This window comes from Eptatretus burgeri, chromosome 15 (assembly GCF_056783735.1).
Source record: "Eptatretus burgeri isolate ZD-2024b chromosome 15, Ebu_testis_v1, whole genome shotgun sequence".
Taxonomy (NCBI): Eukaryota; Metazoa; Chordata; class Myxini; order Myxiniformes; family Myxinidae; genus Eptatretus; species Eptatretus burgeri.
In genome coordinates, this window is record NC_140975.1 from 56,400,815 (window position 1) to 56,418,314 (window position 17,500).

Sequence of the window (17,500 nt, forward strand, 5' to 3'; positions counted from 1 at the left end):
AAAAGTGTGCCAGGAACAGGGACTCGAGTGTTATAAAATATACATTTTGAAACTCGTTTTATAATGACTCGCAACTTTCCTTTGTACAAGTCACACGTGGCATGGTTTATGTTTACTGATCTCTGCTGGAAGGTTTGCTTAGAATTGTTAATTCCGTTGATCTCTTTTTGGAGAACATTACCAGTTTTAACCTCCCCTGTGTATTTGCCATTGAAGTTGTGCCAAATGTTTCCTCACTTGCTAAATTTGCAATGTTTATTATAACATAACAGTTTATTATAAGAAGGGACAGGACGACGAAAACAGAGAGTCCTGGGATGAAAGATAGACGGACATGAAAATGGACAGAGAAATAAAGAAATAAAGTCCACTCGCGATCAGATATAACGAAAACCCACTTAATACAGGAAGTGTAAAATAATCAAAATGGCCACGGGCACACAGAGGCTTGTGGGTACCGGTGTTGGACTCGTGCAGGGCGCGCGCCGAACAGCGTGTACAAAATCACGGATTTTGTGCTTCAAAAGCGGATCAAAAACGACACACGCCCACTTTTTGCCGTCCAATCGGTGAGCGAGGGGCGAATTGGCCCCGCCCCCAGGGCGTTGGAGGGCGATCGATATATGCAAATTTATGGATCAGAGGGCATTCACGCCCACTTTTTCTCGGGCCAATGGGGAGCGAGGTGAAAGGTCGAAGGGAGGGGGTCAAAGGCGAAGCCACGGGGCTTATATAAGCGACCGTGTTCGTCAGAAACGAGAAGAGAGAGTTAAGACTTCGCGGGCGGTGGAGTTGGCAAGAAGGAGTTGGTCGTCGTCGTGTGCGTTGGAGTCGGAGCAAAAGGGGACGGAGCTGTGGAGAGGTGGCGAGGGCAGACGAGGGGGTGCTCGCGTCTTGCAGGGAGCTGCACCCCAGGGAGGCCGACAGCGCGACCTGGCCGAGGTGGAGACGCTCGTCGCGGGACAATAAAAATCCTCCATACCCCGAGCATCAGCAACCCCCTCCTGTTTCCCCCCGCGCTGAGATAGTGCGACCAAGGGGGTCCCTTTCCCACCCCCTACCAGACACTGCCCGCGAGGCCCGCGGAGTTGAGGCACCATCGCCGCTCCGCGTCTCATCACCAGACGGGTAGGCCCGACCCGGTCTCGGCCTCAGGCCCGCCTCATCCTTGAGGGTATTCTTTCCTTGGTTTTGGGTATGTGTTGTCGGCGCCGTCTGTGAAGTAAAATTGTATAAGTGTTGCCGTGTGCTCGTGTAATCGGTATTAGATCTGCATTGTCGCATTTGCTTTTTGTGTAAATTGCATTGTGTTTTTCTTTTCTGTGTGCTTTTGGTGGAATTGAATATGTGTGCTTTCCGTTCATCGCGAATAAATGTGCTTTGTGTTGAACTGTTTCCCGTTTCGCTTCGTCATTTCCTTCATTGAATCCTCATCTTGCTTCACGTAAAGGGTTGGTAGTGGGCTGAATACGCCCGATAATTAATCGAACCGTCGAGGTCGACGAATAACACCGCTCGGTTATCCCGATAGTACGGAACGGGTCGCTTAAGTGGCCCGTGTCCGAAGTCGACCTGCGGCGAGGTGCGATCGCCCGGTCTACCCTCCGCGTGGGTACTTAGGTAGGTCGAATTTGGCGAGCAACCCTATCCCACGCGGGGGCTGATTGGCTCGATCGCGGTGAGACCGAAAGGTCCACCCGTGACTGGTTCCCGGCGTTAGTCCGAGAGGGTCACGACTGGATTGTCCGTCCGGTGGGCGACGTGCCGCGATTCGAGTTACGTGGCCGTCAGCACGCCGGCGGGCGCGAATCCGTAACAATATATATATATATTTAAAATTCCCCAAATATCTCTTTCATTTGCATTTTTTTTTTGTTACAATTTGGACAGGATCACCCCCAAAATGCATATTTTGACATCAATTTAAAAATATTTTCCAGGGATGCACACCCCTTAGTCCAGAAGCCCAGAAGGTTTATTCAAGTGAAAAGCGCCGGAACGTTTAACCTCATGGGCTGATGGGGTCATCCACCGACATCATAAAAATGCATTGCTGCCGGGTCTGACCCGTGGCTTTCCCCCCCGATATCACTCAATTAGTGACGCTGTTACCGATAAACCTATTTTGCTCAATATCTGGAAAAATATGCATGATAATATAATGAATAAGGTGTCTCCACCTATGTTTCATGGTCAATCATTACACTGACACCCGCATTATTGCTAGAAAATGTATAGTTCACCGTGTAAATGTTTAGTTCACCCACTGAGTTAGCAACGCCATTGCGGAAAAACTCTTTTTCATTAATATCTGAAAAATACTGCATGATAATATCACAAATAAGGTGTCGATACCCATGTTTTTTATGGTGAAATATTACAATGCCAACTCTAGTGCTTGAAAATGTTGAGTTCACCCTGAAAGTTGCCTACTGGAGTCGTACCATCTCTGTCTTTTGTTACAATGTGGCAAATAATGCATTGGTCTCTGTCCCTTTTTGTTATTTACAGATCATGGCAATTGACACCCCCATTTGTACAATTTGCAAAGAAAGAGGAGAAAAGAAACGTGCCCTGAAGACGGACAAGGTATCTCTCACAAAGAAACTTGAAAGCAGACAGGAGGTGTTTCTCTGACAACAGTCTTCCCCCAATAACAGCCACAGTGATTGATGGTGGTATTATCCTCCATGAAACCGTTCTGCAGCACAGCAAGTCCACATATGCAACCAGGGCAAAGGATCTTTTGGCAAAAGTATTTTTGTATCGTGGGGAGCAAATCCATTTAGTGATCGATAAGTACCAGTCACCATCAATCAAAGATACCAAGCGAAACCTGCGTCATTCAACTACTCAATCATTCATCATTACTGGACCTGACCAGGCTCAGCAACAGAGTGGCACAGAGTTACTCAAAAGTGGATCATTCAAGGAAGAGTTTGACCAGTTTGTAATGGAGCAATGGAAGAAGCTCCAATATGGTTCAATTCTTGGAAGAAAAACACTGTTTCACATGGTGATGTGTGTATGGAGATGAAGAACAACGATGATGATGTGCTGCAAATAGAGGAACCGAATCACCTCCAATGTCAACATGAAGAAGCTGACACATTCATTGCCTTTCACGAAAACAACATTTCCACTGGTAACATTCTAGTAAGGTCCACTGATATGGACGTCTTCATCATTCTGCCTGGGCTTTCTGGAAGGTCGGCAGGGATCAACATCATCATGCACTATGGATCTGGCAACCACCGACATTGATGTCACTAAACTAGCTGACATTGTTGAGAAGAAACAGACTGGTATCACTGAAGCACTAATCGGCCTTCATGCCTTGACTGGTTGTGATTTCACATCGTGTTTATACAGAAAGGGCAAAGTGAAGCCCTTCCAGCGGATGGAGTCAGATGCAGCTCATGTGATGGCATTGCAATCTCTTAACAGCTGAGGAGGTAGACATCCAAGCTGTTACATCCTTTGTGTGCGTGCTGTATGGCTTCAAAACCTCTAACATTAATGAAGCCAGATACAAGGCGTTCATGCGAATGGGTGGTGGTGACGAAAAGGAGCCCCTTGCCAGAATAAAGAAGATAAACTGTGCCTCTCTTCCCCCATGCGCCAAGACACTTGGTAATCATATGAAAAGGGTGCACTATGTGGCAAGAATCTGGAAGAGAGCTGCAGATCTAACTGGTGGGGCGAGTCCAACAGACTATGGATGGTAGTTGTCTCAAAACTGCTTTGAACCAGACTGGTATCCAGGAAGTTCACTTCCAGAGTCCCTCACAGGCCCACATGAGGATGATGGGGATGGTGTGGAAGATAATTAATTCAGTAGATGAGGAAGAGTCAGATGATGCTTGGAGTGAGGACAGTGATGAGAGTGACGAAAGTGATAGAGAAGACTTGTAATGCCAAGAGGACATCAAGTTAATTATGTGAACTGCACATTTGCAAGTTTTCCATATATCATTGTTCGGTAATGGCGTCGCTTAATGAGCGGGTGGGCCACACATTTACATGGTAAACTACACATTTCCCAGTTATAACAGGTGTCAGGGTAATGATTGACCATAAAAATATCGGTATGGACACCTTGTTTGTGATATTATCACGCACAGTTTTTCAGATAGTGAGGTTTCAGTAATGGCGTCGCTAATTTAGTGGATAAACCATGCATTTACGTGGTAAATTATACATTTTCTTGCAATATGCATAGCATCAGGGTAATGATTGACCATGAAAATATAGGTATGGACACCTTATTCGTGATATTATCATGCATAGTTTGCTAGATATTGAGCAAAATAGGTTTATCGGTAATGGCGTCACGAATTGAGTGATTTCGGGGGGAAAGTCATGGGTCAGACCCGGCAGCAATGCATTTTTGTGATGTCGGTGGATGAGCCCATGAGGTCAAACGTTCCGGCGCTTTTCACTTGAATAAACCTTCTGGGCTCATGGACTGTCTGGAGTCGTTTTGCTCCTTGCTTTCCTTTTTTGAAAAACTGCACTTTTACCCATGCAATTGCAATATTCCCCCTTTTTAAAAATTCTTATTTTAAGCGTGGTGATAACGAGTTCATACAACACCTTACCCCCCCCCCCCCCCATGCAGTCTTGAGAAAAAGTACACGAGACCTTATTGGAATCAGTTAGTTGAAAAAGAAGAATCTCAAAGTTCCCCCATCCTGAGAGCGAGTGGGACAAATTTGATTGGTCGAGACAGCATTACAATTTTGCCAATGTACTGTTAAACTGAAGGGGGATTTTGCAATCAATCGGCTCCATCTGTCTGTCCGAGTGCATGGTTCTCATTGTTCTGTCTGCCCAAAGTCTTAGGGTCTGTGTCTGTCTCTATCTCTGTCACACGATCTCCGAAACGGTTGTGCAGAAATTCACCAAACTTGGTCGGCTGTTATCATTTTGGCCCCTCACCCTGGGGTCCTGGGATTGTCAAAGGGGAAATCCCCAAAAATACAATTACAGGCACATTTTAAACTTTTTGTTTGTTGTTAACATAGCTTTGTATATGCAATCAACCTTGGGTGATGTATGAAATATGTAACGATTTTTTAAAAAAAATTTGATGCCCTGTTCATGCCCCAGACTTGGGGGTCATCGGGGTCAAAACAAGATATTTTAACTCAAAATTTGCTGTTGTCATTCCTGGTGAAACTTTTTGACATGTTTTAACTGTGGGAAAGCATGGAGATTTGCGATGGCACGCCGTCGACTTTGCTCTAGTTTATTTATTTGTATTGCTTTTTTTTTATTGCTTCTGCTTCGTGATGTGCAAGTTTTACTACTTCGTGTTGAATGGAAAAGGACTTGAAGTAATACGTCAGGTTTCATTTCACATCATCGCTCAAAAATGACGATAAACAGGTATATTGAGGCGTATATGATTTCTTTCTTTTTAGATCATCTCTATCACCTCAGTAGAGATGACCTAATAACCCCAGTCTCGAAGTCTGTGCGTCCGTACGTCCGTCCACAATCAAACCGAGTGGAGACAAATAACCAATAGTGGAATGGATAGAGGTCGATGAGACATGCACAACGATATAACTGTCGAGGTCGAGGTCAATGTCACGAGGCTGTCAAAGTTTCGAAAATCATCGATTTCAAGTCGTATCTCCTCCCTCATTTATCAAGAGAGATCAAATGTTATTAGTGATTCAGATACTACAGACTATTATCTAGAACAACACAAGCCATTTTTAAAAAAATTTGCTCTCGTTCCGATTTTATAGCCCTTCAAACTTCGTTCTGATTCCCCGTATGGACCGTTCATAAAGTACGTACATACAAAAATAAAAGTATTAAAAATGAAGAACCGGAACTCTCCAAGACAAATATTACATTTGAAGCTTTTGTCAGATTTAACTAAAACAATGGAACACAAGTTTATATGCACACTTACTTTCATTTATGACATTAACATTGTCTTGAATGTCAATTTGTACTTTTATTTTCATAAATGACGTGCTGTGATATTGTTGTGGTTGACGAAATTCGCAAACCACTATTCAGGTCCCTTAGGTGAGATATCTCTTAGTATATGTGTAGTTAGGCCCAAACCCGTTGTTTAGAGGGAATAAATGTCATTCATTCGGGCTGCGACCCCTCTAGATAGCCGTTTTTCTTTTACTATCTTTATTTTGGACCAGCCGCCATTACTACCATTACTACCACCACCAACCACGTCTCAACAGCCATCACACAACAACCACCAACCGCAACGCCGCTTCACAACAACAGCCCCGACCTTTACCGTCACAACCCGCCCTCGCAACCATCGCATCACCACCATTCCCGCACCGCTTGTGGGCACCGATACTGGACTCGTGCAGAGGCACCAGCCTTTCCGAAGCAATCGGATCAAAAACGACTCACGCCCACTTCTGTTCCGTCCTATCAGTGAGCATGGGGCGATTTGGCCCCGCCTCCAGGTGCGTCGGAGTAATATCGCTATATGCAGATTCATGGATCAAAAAGCATTCACGCCCACTTTTCCTCTGTCCAATGGGGAGCCAGCCAGAGGTAAAGGGTCGAAGGTGAAGGAGCGAAGCCCCGGGGGCTATAAAGGGCCGCGTTCGCTCGCCAAAGAGGTAGTAGGAGTCAGTCAAGTTCAGTTCGGAGTTGAGTTGGGAAGAGCCAGTCAAGAGAGGAGTCGGAGAAGGCAGTTGGACGGAGCTGTGGAGAGTTGGAGAGGTGGCGGCGGCGAAGGCAGTCGAGGGGGTGCTCGTGTCAGAGTCGGGGAGCTGCGGAGAGGAGAGGCCGGCAACGCGACCGAGGTCGTGGTGGAGACGCTCGTCGCGGGACCCGAGCCAGGGAGATATCCTCCTTCCCCCGAGCATCAACAACCCCCTCCTGTTTCCCCCCGCGCTGAGATAGTGCGAGAAGGGGGCCCCGTTCCCACCCCATTCCAGACACTGTCCGCGAGGCCCGCGGAGTCGGGGCGCCACCGCCATTTTGCGGCTCATCAGACGGGTAGGCCCGACGCGGTCTCGGCCCCAGGCCCGTCTGCCCCCATCATCCTTGAGGGTGGTCCTTTTCTTTTGCTTTGAGTATATGTGTTGTCGGCGCCGTCTGTGAAGTAAAACTGCATAAGTGTTGCCGTGTGCTCGGTAGTCGGTGGTATATCTGCATTGTGTTTTGCTTTTACATTTGCTTTTTGTGTATTATTGTGTGTTTCTTCTTCTTTTACATTTGCTTTTGGTGTAATTGTATATGTGTGCTTTCCGTTTGCCGTGGAATAAATGTGCTTTATGTTGAACTGTTCCTCCCGTTTCGCTTCGTCTTTTCTCTTTATTGAATCTCCATCTTACTTCACGTAAAGGGTTGGTCGTGGGCTAAAACGCCTGATAATTAATCGAACCGTCCAGGTTGACGATAACACCGCTCGGTTATCCCGATAGTACGGAACGGGTCGCTTAAAGTGGCCCGTGTCCGAAGTCGACCTGCGGCGAGGTGCGATCGCCCGGTCTACCCTCCGTGTGGGTACTTAGGTAGGTCGAATTTGGCGAGCAACCCTATCCCACGCGGGGGGCCGATTGGCACGATCGTGGTGAGACCGAAAGGCCCACCCGTGACTAGTTCCCGGCGTTAGTCCGAGAGGGTCACGACGGGATTGTCCGTCCGGTGGGCGTCGTGCCGCGATTCGAGTTACGTGGCCGTTCGCACGAGTGTTGCAGATTCGCGCCCGCCGGCGTGCGAACGGCCACGTAACTCGAATCGCGGCACGTTCATATGAATATCATATGGTTCATAATGAACTGCTGGCTTTGCAAGCGATTAGCGATGTATGAGGGGGGTGGTCAGTAGCCTGCATACAGAGGGGGGTGGGTGGTTTTGAAACCCGGAAGTAGAGCGTACGTACTTTATGAACTGCCCCTATTCCAGTCTGGCACAGAGTTACTTTCGACCTCTGGCAGAGATGACCGGCACTCCCGCTCGAGGGTATTTTTTTATTCATAGAATTTTTTTTTTCAAATTGCATCTGCTAGTATATTGAAAATAAAAAGCAATAGCAGGGGTACCCAGCATTGCCCGGTGCTGTTCTAATCCTGTTGACATTTTGAAGACATCAAATATTTTTTTTTTTTTTTTTTGAGGGCCTCAAGCACTTCCCTATACCCAGTAAGGAATGGGGTCAGGGATCATTGAATATTACCTTTCACATAACTACAAAGGTTTTGGCATCATGAAGTGATTTTTTTTTTTTGCCTAGAACATTCCCTGGCACTTACTGTTGAACCTCTGAAAGTTTTATGAAGTCCATTCAGCTATCTCTGAATAACATGGTGACACACGGCTCTCTTGTGGCATAGATTGGCATTTCTTGGACTATTGTGGATATTTTGTTCATGTATCGTTTTTGAATTCCCCATCAGTATTCTTATAGAGTTCATCCTCTGACACACACACACTACCGCTTTTGGATTGTGGCCCTCCATAATCTGCCTGTGAAAAATAAAATAAAATAAAATTTTAATGCAGAAAGTCTTGGGGCTATCTTTTTTGTTTTCATGTCTTGTACTACTTTTTTTTTCTCGCTATTCCAACCGTGTTCCTCTGATCCTTGGTTCAGGTTTGCAGACGAATGACATTGACCTGGTCTTGAATAGGAAGAACTGCATGGAGACCGTGGTCAAGATAATTGGCGAGAACATTCCTTCGGTGAGTTTTTATTCCCTTAACGGCCTACCATTTCTGCTCATGGCATCAATATGCTCAATGTTCGAGCTTGTTTCTACGGGTTATTCAAATCAAACTCGTGATTGTGACATCAAGTCGAAGTCCTTTTTATGTCATTGTGTCTTTCGTAGTCCTCCATGGTTAATGATGTATGAACTTGCAATGCATGGACAAAAACACAAATACAAACCTTTTCAATTGTGCTTCGAGTAAAGATTCACAAAGTGTAAATTCAACCACCCATTCCAACTCTGTTCCTCATCTGTGGTGACTTCAACTGCAACCAAGCTAACTGACTCGGTATTAGATCTGCAACAACTAGTCGTTGGTATTGCATTTAAGGTCTTGGTGCGATTAAGTCTCACCGAATCAAAATATTACAACATGGATTGGTTATGTTGGTCATTACCAGGTTCTCAACCTGGTAATGACCAGCTTTCATCCATCCTCTTCTGTTCTTTCTCTGCCCCTCTTGACAACGACCAATCATTTTATTGTTCATACTCGCATCTCTCTGACTTGTTAGAAAACAATCTCAATGCCACAGAATTTGGTTGTTCACACAATCCAACTGTAATTTCACAAAAGGATTTGGCTGCCATCTCTACAGAATCTGATATTGATTTGCTTGGTAATACCTGTACTTTCACAAAAGCCTACTTTCTCGCATGCACCAGTTTATCCCATCAGATACCATATCGATTTTTCTTGGCCCTGGTGCACCAAATTTTGTGGCAAGGCAGTTTCACTCAAGCAGCTAACTTTCTCAACATGGTAGGATAACTCCACCGATGGCAACTCTAGCTGCCTTTGAGAGGCTCGCAACAAATATCTCCAACCATAGACAAGCAGGAAAAGTCTTGCTTATCTCAAGTCAGAGTTGTCCAACCAGCTTCCTTCCTCAGTTTTCCTGTTGCCTTGTCAAGTCCGTCTCTCGTGTCTGCTCCCACTTAAATTCCCTTGTCCACCTTAAACAGCCTCACATTCGACTTCGATTGAGGCAGAGCACAATGTCTGAACTCTGTGTTTGCTTCCAAATATTGTGTACCTAAACCATCCTGCTTTGTCTTCAATTTACCTCCTCATACGCATAGCCTCTAGATTCTATCACATCCAAAAAGGTAGGGTAAGTGGACCTGACTTCATTGGTGATGAGCTCAGATGACTGCGACCCAGTGTTCTCAAACCCTTATCTTGCTTGTGTCTGCTCTCTTCAGCCTGTCGTCCTCCCTTGACCGCCTCCCATTCATAAAAATGGTGGAAAAATAGATCCTCTCAACTTTAGGCCAGTAAGCTTCCTTCCAATTATGAACATTCGTGGAATCTATCATTCCAACCGATTTAAGATTATTCCTTTGTCAAACGGTTTGGATTCCTTCCTCGTCACTCAACTATGGCATGATGATGCTTCACTAGTCCCAATGGTCAGAGGCGGTACATCTCAAGCTGGAGGTCAGGACAGTGGCCATATCAGGCATTCAATGCATCCTTCACTGCTTTGATGTATACACGGATGCCTTTACACTTAGCTTCCTGACATCCTCCACTCACGGTCAACGAGCATGTTGCTATCAATGAAGCCATCTCTCCTCCCCTCTCTTGCAGTGGTGCCTGGTGTACCTCGAGGCAGTGGCTTGGGTCGTGTCTTGTTCCTCTTCTACCAAACAACCTCTCTGATGTTCTGAACCCTCTCTTCCTTTTTGCTGTCAACTCTGCATTGTTGTAAACTCGACATCCCATTGCTATGCAGACAACAGCAACATCATTATTTGCTGATTGATTAGATTCTCGTCTGATAAATGGAACATCTTCAATTTTTGTAAACCTCAGTTCATTCTGTCGCTCTGGAAGGTTCGTCAAACAACCTCACCACTGGAAGAGGTTCAGTTCCTTGGATATCGAGGCTTCACCATCAGCGATGACCTTTTCTGGGCTGAGCTGGCTTCTAAAACCAGCCACAGACTAGGCGTCCTACATCTTGGAAAGTCGGAACTACTCGCAGCCTACAAGGCCTTTGTCCACACTGGTGGAGGACTGCTCTTCCTTATGGACTGACACCCCAGCATTACATATGTTGACTGGATGCTGTGGAATCTAATGGATACAGAAGGAAAACTAGAAATTGGAGAGGAGGGAATGGGGTGAAGGAAGGGGAGGGGTGGGTTAACGAGGGTAGAAAAGATCATGGTTCTGGATTGGGGATGATCTGAGATGGTGGTGAACAGCTGTCTTGAAGAGCTGGAGGGAAGAATGAGATTGAAGAGGAAGTGCAAGTTGATTCCATAGGTGGGGAAAAAAAGAGATAAGTGGAGATGAGGAGTGATCGTGCAAAAATCGTGATCATGAATTTAGGGAATTTCAACAGAAGGGTGTTAATGGTGGACTGTGTATGCCCTGCAGAAACCTGGGAGGGACAAAGCACAGAGGGTGCAAGACCAGAAAAGAGGTGGTGGAAGACAGAGAGACCACCGACCTGTCTGTGATGGCAAAGTGATGGACCCATAGACTCTGCTTCATTGCGGGAGATTTCAATAATATTAAAGGCCTTGGTTTCCACGGCGTCAAGCTGAGCAAGATGTGAGGGAGGGGAGCCAGCCCAGAGGGGAGAGCAGTACTCCCTCAAACTGCGGATGAAAGCGTTGTAGCTAGATCGGAATTCAGGTGTGCCAAGGAAGGACTTTGTACAACGGAGGATGATCTGTAGCTGGCTTTCGAAGCAAACATTGAAGTGTGGTTTGCGCAAGGAAGATCTTGCCTGATAGTGAGACCCAGGAGTTTTAATGACTGAACTTCTTCAAGAAGATTGTTAAGAAAGTAGATGGGAGGGTTTGCCAGACAGTCCTGTCAGAGAGAGATATGGTGAGTGTGAGATTTGTCAGGATTGAAAGACCTATTCCAAGTGTTTGACCAGCTTGTGATTTATTTTTTTTTTCAAGGTCTGAAGAGAGGCAAGATGCTGCAGCCTGCCTGTCTGAAGGATGAGGTATGTCACGGCAGATGGTGGAGTCTTCAGCAAATAGATAGAGGATTTTCCAGTCAGAGAGATCTTTGATGCAGATCAGGAATAGGACTGGGCCCAGAAAATTTCCTCAGGGCACTCAAGCCTTGACAGAGAGAAGAGATGAAAAGATTCTGTTGAATGCCTCATGTTGGCTACGAGAGTAGAGGAAGTCAGTAGGCCATGTTTGGAGCTTGCCTTGGATGCCATCGGCAGAGAGTAAGGCAGAGTAAATTTGGAGAGGAAGGCAGGATGTCAAGTTGGGTGCTTCGCACCGGAGGTGGAGGCCTCACTGTATCAAAAGCACGAGATATGCCCAGTCAGACAGTCCTGATCTCACGTCTGACATTGAGCGCTTCCATCCATTGTTGGGTGAGTATAAGCAGCATGTCCAAGGTGGAGTGTTTTGAAAACAATTGGTGATCTGAGATGAGGTTGAAGAAATGGAAGGATTTCATATCAACTGTGATGATGGAATCATTGATCTTCCTGATGAATGGAAGTAATCTGATAGGTCTGTATTTGAAGGGATCAGTTTTTGCACGTTTTTATGTGGTGCAGTGATATCGGATTTCCAAGCAAAGTAACATTTTGGCGGATTTCCAACTGTTATTTACGTCTTTGGTATGACTCAGCCGGGGTTCGAACCACCCACATCCCATATTCCGAATGGACACACTATCTATTTCTTCATCGAATCTGAACATTTCTTCTTTCTTTGTATGTTTTTGTCTCGGCTTAAAAGCAATGGACTACCCTTTTAATCACGCAACCAAGAGGAAGTTTGCATGATAATGATATGATAATACATTTCATGATTATAAATTTGAGTTCATGGGCATAAAGTTTTGTTCAATCCACATGTTTCAATCACAAATCTGTGGAACTGTCAAACGTCGTTGCATAAATAGATTGCGGTGATGTCAAATGAAGTGCTTTCACTTTTTTATTTTACCCATCGCTTCTGTGGTGGGAATACGAAATGGGGGGGGGGAGAGGAGGGAAGACTGAGAGAGAGCGGGGAGGGAGTGAAGAGGTGGAGGGGAAAGGAGAGAGGAGGGAGGGTGGGGGAAAGGAGAGAGGAGGGAGGGGTGGGAGAAAGGAACACTGAGGTGAGATGAAGGGAAGGCAGATGTGCGGTGGAGCATTAATGACGATTCACACCATTTCATCAAAATGATTCTGCAGAGAACAGTGAAGACGGAAACGAAATATTGAATAAAATCCATTTTCTACAGGTCCTACAATACACGCATCCTGGATACAAACACTCCCCGGACACATCTGGAGCCTAACGCCGCCCAGACATAATCACCATCCGGATATGTCCAGAGACAGACAGACAGATAGGGAGAGAGAGATGGGTGGGGGTAGGGGGGTTAGCAGAGGGAATATGTTATGCTTTATGAACAACGCACACACTAGTGCTTGGCCGATATCAGCAATTTTTCGGGAATCGGCAAGTTGGAGTCAGAGTCAGTGTGATTACTGACTATAGTACATACTGTACACACCCCCAAAACCTTGTGTAGGTTTCACCGAAAAAGAATGTTGCATTCATATAAACATTTCCCAGGTATGTTCACAAACATTAATCTTTATAAACTGCTGCTTGTGACGAGTGGGGAATTTTTTTTTTGATTGCTCATTGAGAAAACACGTCAATACGCTAAATGGCTCCGAAATTGGGTGTTATTTCACGAACCACTCGCTCGGGATGACGGAGCACTGTGCCGCTCGCTCGGGATGACGGAGCACTGTGCCGCTCGCTCGGGATGACGGAGCACTGTACCGCTCGCTCGGGATGACGGGGCACTGTACCGCTCGCTCGGGATGGCGGAGCACTGTACCGCTCGCTCGGGATGACTGAGCACTGTACCGCTCGCTCGGGATGACTGAGCACTGTACCGCTCGCTCGGGATGACTGAGCATTGTACCGCTCGCTCGGGATGACTGAGCACTGTATCGCTCGCTCGTGATGACGGAGCACTGTACCGCTATCGACAAAGGTCGCTCGGCAAGTGGCTTAAGCACTCAAGCAAGCACTCCAATTAAGTGGTTGATAAGGAACGGCTGGCCAGCCTGTGGCTGCATACCACATGGGATCCTTTTGACTTTAAAGCCGGTCTTCACCGCGCTCGCAGCAGTTAATGATATTAAATGAATTTGTTCAAATAATGTCTTTATCCACTAAAGAGTTGCTGCTTAATGCAGAATAACCCCAGAGACATCGTAAAGGTCAATCGCCCGTAAAATAAACATTGTAGAAAATCCACGACGTTGCCTGCTCGTATGTGCATGCATCACTTGGAACATCGGTTCGCGGTTCGCGCAAACGTTCACTTCCGGTTCCGGTTTTGAGCGGCAAGAGGTCTCCTTCGGGGCTCCCTGCTGATGTTCTCAAAGTTAAGTTCCGGTTGTTATTTGTCCCGTTTTAACTGTTTAATTTTCTCACCTACATGTTAATGTGTGTTCCTAGTTCGGTTTTGTTTCAAAAATCGTGCTATTTTGTGAGTATTTATGTCGACGTTCTTACTTGGTGTTTGAGGCCTAGTCCTAGGCTTGAGGCCTACCGGTTCCACTCGGTGTTCGATCGTTTTTTTTTTTTTGTTGTTGTTTGTTTTTTCTCCCCATTACCTTCAATTTCTATCCTCCCCATTACCTTCAATTTTCATCCTCCCCACTTTCCAAACATCCCCCATTCTCCCAACTAATCTCTTTCTTATCTCAAAAAAAAAAAAAAATAAAATACCCAACAACAACAACAACAACAACACGCTCACCTTCTCCCGATTCTGCTACTTCTTCTTCCTCTTAACTTCCTCCTCGTCTTCCTCGATTTCTTTTTTTTTTTACACTTCCATGACCTAATCTGTTGAACACTCTCATACATTAATATTAACAACAAAAACGATCTCATAATGCTTCATCTTCCTCTCTCACAAATGTGGTACTCTTTACTGTTTCACAATGCACTACTCTTCTGCTATTTTAACAGACTGCTCTCATTTCGACCTCTCCTTCATTCCTTGCCTAAAAATCCAACTATTACAGCGCTTCTTCTCTCCATGCTCTGAATTCGCCTTCATTGCATCCATCAAGAATTGTGTTAAATCGCATCTCTGACCTAAAACTTTTAAAAACCACAGTTTGCCATGGATGCTCGCTTTCCATCAACCATTCTTTTTTTCCAACTTCAGTGCCAACTCACCCCCTCACCCCTCACTCTCACTCTCAAAGCAACCATCCCACTCTTCTCCCTCCAAGCCTCCCTCTCACCTCTTTCAAAAATTCCCCCTCACCTTTCTCCCACCTTTCATCCCCCTCACTCTTCCTTCTCTAAGTTGCCCCCCTCTCATCCAACAACCTGCCTCCCTCCACTGCCCTCTCACCTCCATCTCTTCACTCCACCTCCTCAAATCCTCAACTGCCATCTTCCTTGTCTCTTGTCCCCCCTCTCTCCCAGCACCACAGAGCCTTTTCTCCTCCTCATTCGGCCCCCTCCCCTCGCTATTCTGCAATACCCCACACTCCTTCAGCAACCCTCCTTACCTCCCCCCCTCGTCCCTCGTCCTACCCTCCCCCGCCCCCTCCACCTCCTGCACCCAAAGCCTCCTCCCCTACCTCTTCATTAAAAGTGTGGACCTCAAATATCCAGGGCCTTCGCTCAAACCTTTCAGATCTTTCCCTACAGGTTGCCACTGACAAACCAGACATTATCTGCCTAACAGAAACTTTCCTCTCCCAAGACGTGTCTGACTCCCAAGTTTCTCTCCCTGGTTACTCCTTCTTACGGTATGACAGACCTGAGCCTCGTCCTGGTGGAGGTGTTGCTCTCTTCATCAAAGACTCTATTCCTCACTCTCCCTGCACTGCTCTCACTCCCCCACACCCCCAGGAATACCTCTGGCTTCGGCTTCCCCTCCACTCCCACCTCATGTTTATATGTGTACTGTACCGTCCACCGAACAGTGATGACTCCATCTACACCTCACTCTCCGAAAACATGGACCATCTTCTATCTTCTCATCCAAACTCTCTCTTCCTCTTATGTGGCGACTTCAATTGTCATCACGCCAGTTGGCTAGGTGTGGGTACCTCTCTCACCTGCCATGGGACATCAGCAAAAGCTTTCTGTGACTCATTGGGACTGACTCAATCGGTCAACTTCCCGACGCGGATCTCAACCAATGGTACTCCATCTCTTCTGGATCTGATTTTGACAAATTTCCCTGACAATATCTGCTGCTCTTCCTTCGCTCCAATTGGTTCTTCTGACCACGTCCTTGTTAAAGTGGACATCTCTCTGGCTGTTATCAGAGAACCACCTCACCGCCGTCGAGTCTGGCATTTCACTCAAGCCGACTGGCAGGGTCTCCGAGCAGCCATCAAACTTACAGACTGGTCTCCTATCACTACTTTCTCAAACATCAACTCATCCTGGGAATTCTTTCAAAGAAACTTGCTCTCCCTCATGCACAGATTTATCCCCTCTCGTGTTCAGTTGTCTTACCCTTCCTCCCGCCCTTGGTTTACTGAAGCTTGTGGCGAGGCAGTTGTCCTGAAACAACTTGCCTTTGCCTCATGGAAAGCAAACCCAACTGAGGGCAATCTCAGTTCTTTCCACAAAGCTCGGAACAAGTGTGTATCTACCCTCAGGAGAGCCAGAAAACAACATCTTTCTCATCTCAAGTCTGAACTCTCAAACCTCTCTCCCTCCTCAAAATCCTGGTGGCATTTAATCAAATCTGTTTCTGGTGTATGTTCCCCCTCCATCCCCTCCCTTACCTCAAATGGCCGCACTGCTGATTCCACACGTGATAAAGCTGAATGTCTAAACTCGGTGTTTGCAGCTAAATCTTGTGTCCCAAACCCATCACTATCTCTACCCACTTTACCCAGTCGCACCCAACTGTCCCTGGACTCTGTATCCTTTTCTCCTGACAAGGTGGAGAGCTTGCTTTCAAACCTCGAGTCAGATTCTGCAACCGGTCCAGACGGCATCAGCCCACGTGTCCTCAAAGCCTGCTCTTCTGCTCTTGCTCACCCTCTCTCTGTTCTATTCACCCTCTCATTTTCCCAAGGTCATCTGCCATCTGCTTGGAAATCTGCTAACATCACTGCCCTGCATAAAAAGGTGCAAAAACAGATCCCTGTAACTACAGACCAATCAGCCTTCTCCCAATCATCAGCAAGGTTATGGAATCCATCATCGCTTCAGACATGAAATCCTTCCTCTTCTCCAATGGCTTGATTTCCAATCATCAATTTGGTTTCAGACCAGGTCACTCAACCCTGGATATGCTGCTACTGCTCTCCCATCAATGGATGGAGGTCCTCAATGCCAGACAGGAAATCCGAGCCGTATCCCTGGACATATCACGTGCTTTTGACACAGTCTGGAACCCTGCCCTACTCACCAAACTCTCTTCCCATGGTATTCAAGGCCATCTCCACTCATGGCTCGCAGACTTCCTCTCCTGTCGCAGTCAACGTGTGGCCCTAAATGGAGTTCTTTCATCCCCTCTTCCTGTGCAGGCTGGAGTTCCTCAAGGTAGCGTTCTGGGCCCTGTTCTTTTTCTGGTTTTCATCAATGATCTCTCGGACTCTCTGGAAAATCCTCTATTTCTCTTTGCCGACGACTCCACCCTCTGCCGTACCATCTGTCATCCCTCAGACCGGCAAGCAGCAGCTTCTTCGCTCACTGCAGATCTGGATAAAATCACAAACTGGTCCAACACGTGGAACATGTCTTTCCTTCCACACAAATCTCACACTCTCACTGTCTCTTCGAAA

General features: G+C 46.4%; 1 protein-coding gene across 3 annotated transcripts in view; it reads left to right on the plus strand.

Moving 5' to 3' along the window:
* Window positions 1-17,500, plus strand: part of NXF1 (nuclear RNA export factor 1) — a 99,420-nt gene that overhangs the window by 30,181 nt on the left and 51,739 nt on the right. For all 3 annotated transcript variants that reach the window (XM_085856114.1, XM_085856113.1, XM_085856116.1), the window contains one exon: window positions 8,600-8,688. In XM_085856114.1, the coding sequence (XP_085712240.1) occupies window positions 8,600-8,688 (89 nt within the window). The remainder of the gene's footprint in view (window positions 1-8,599; window positions 8,689-17,500) is intronic.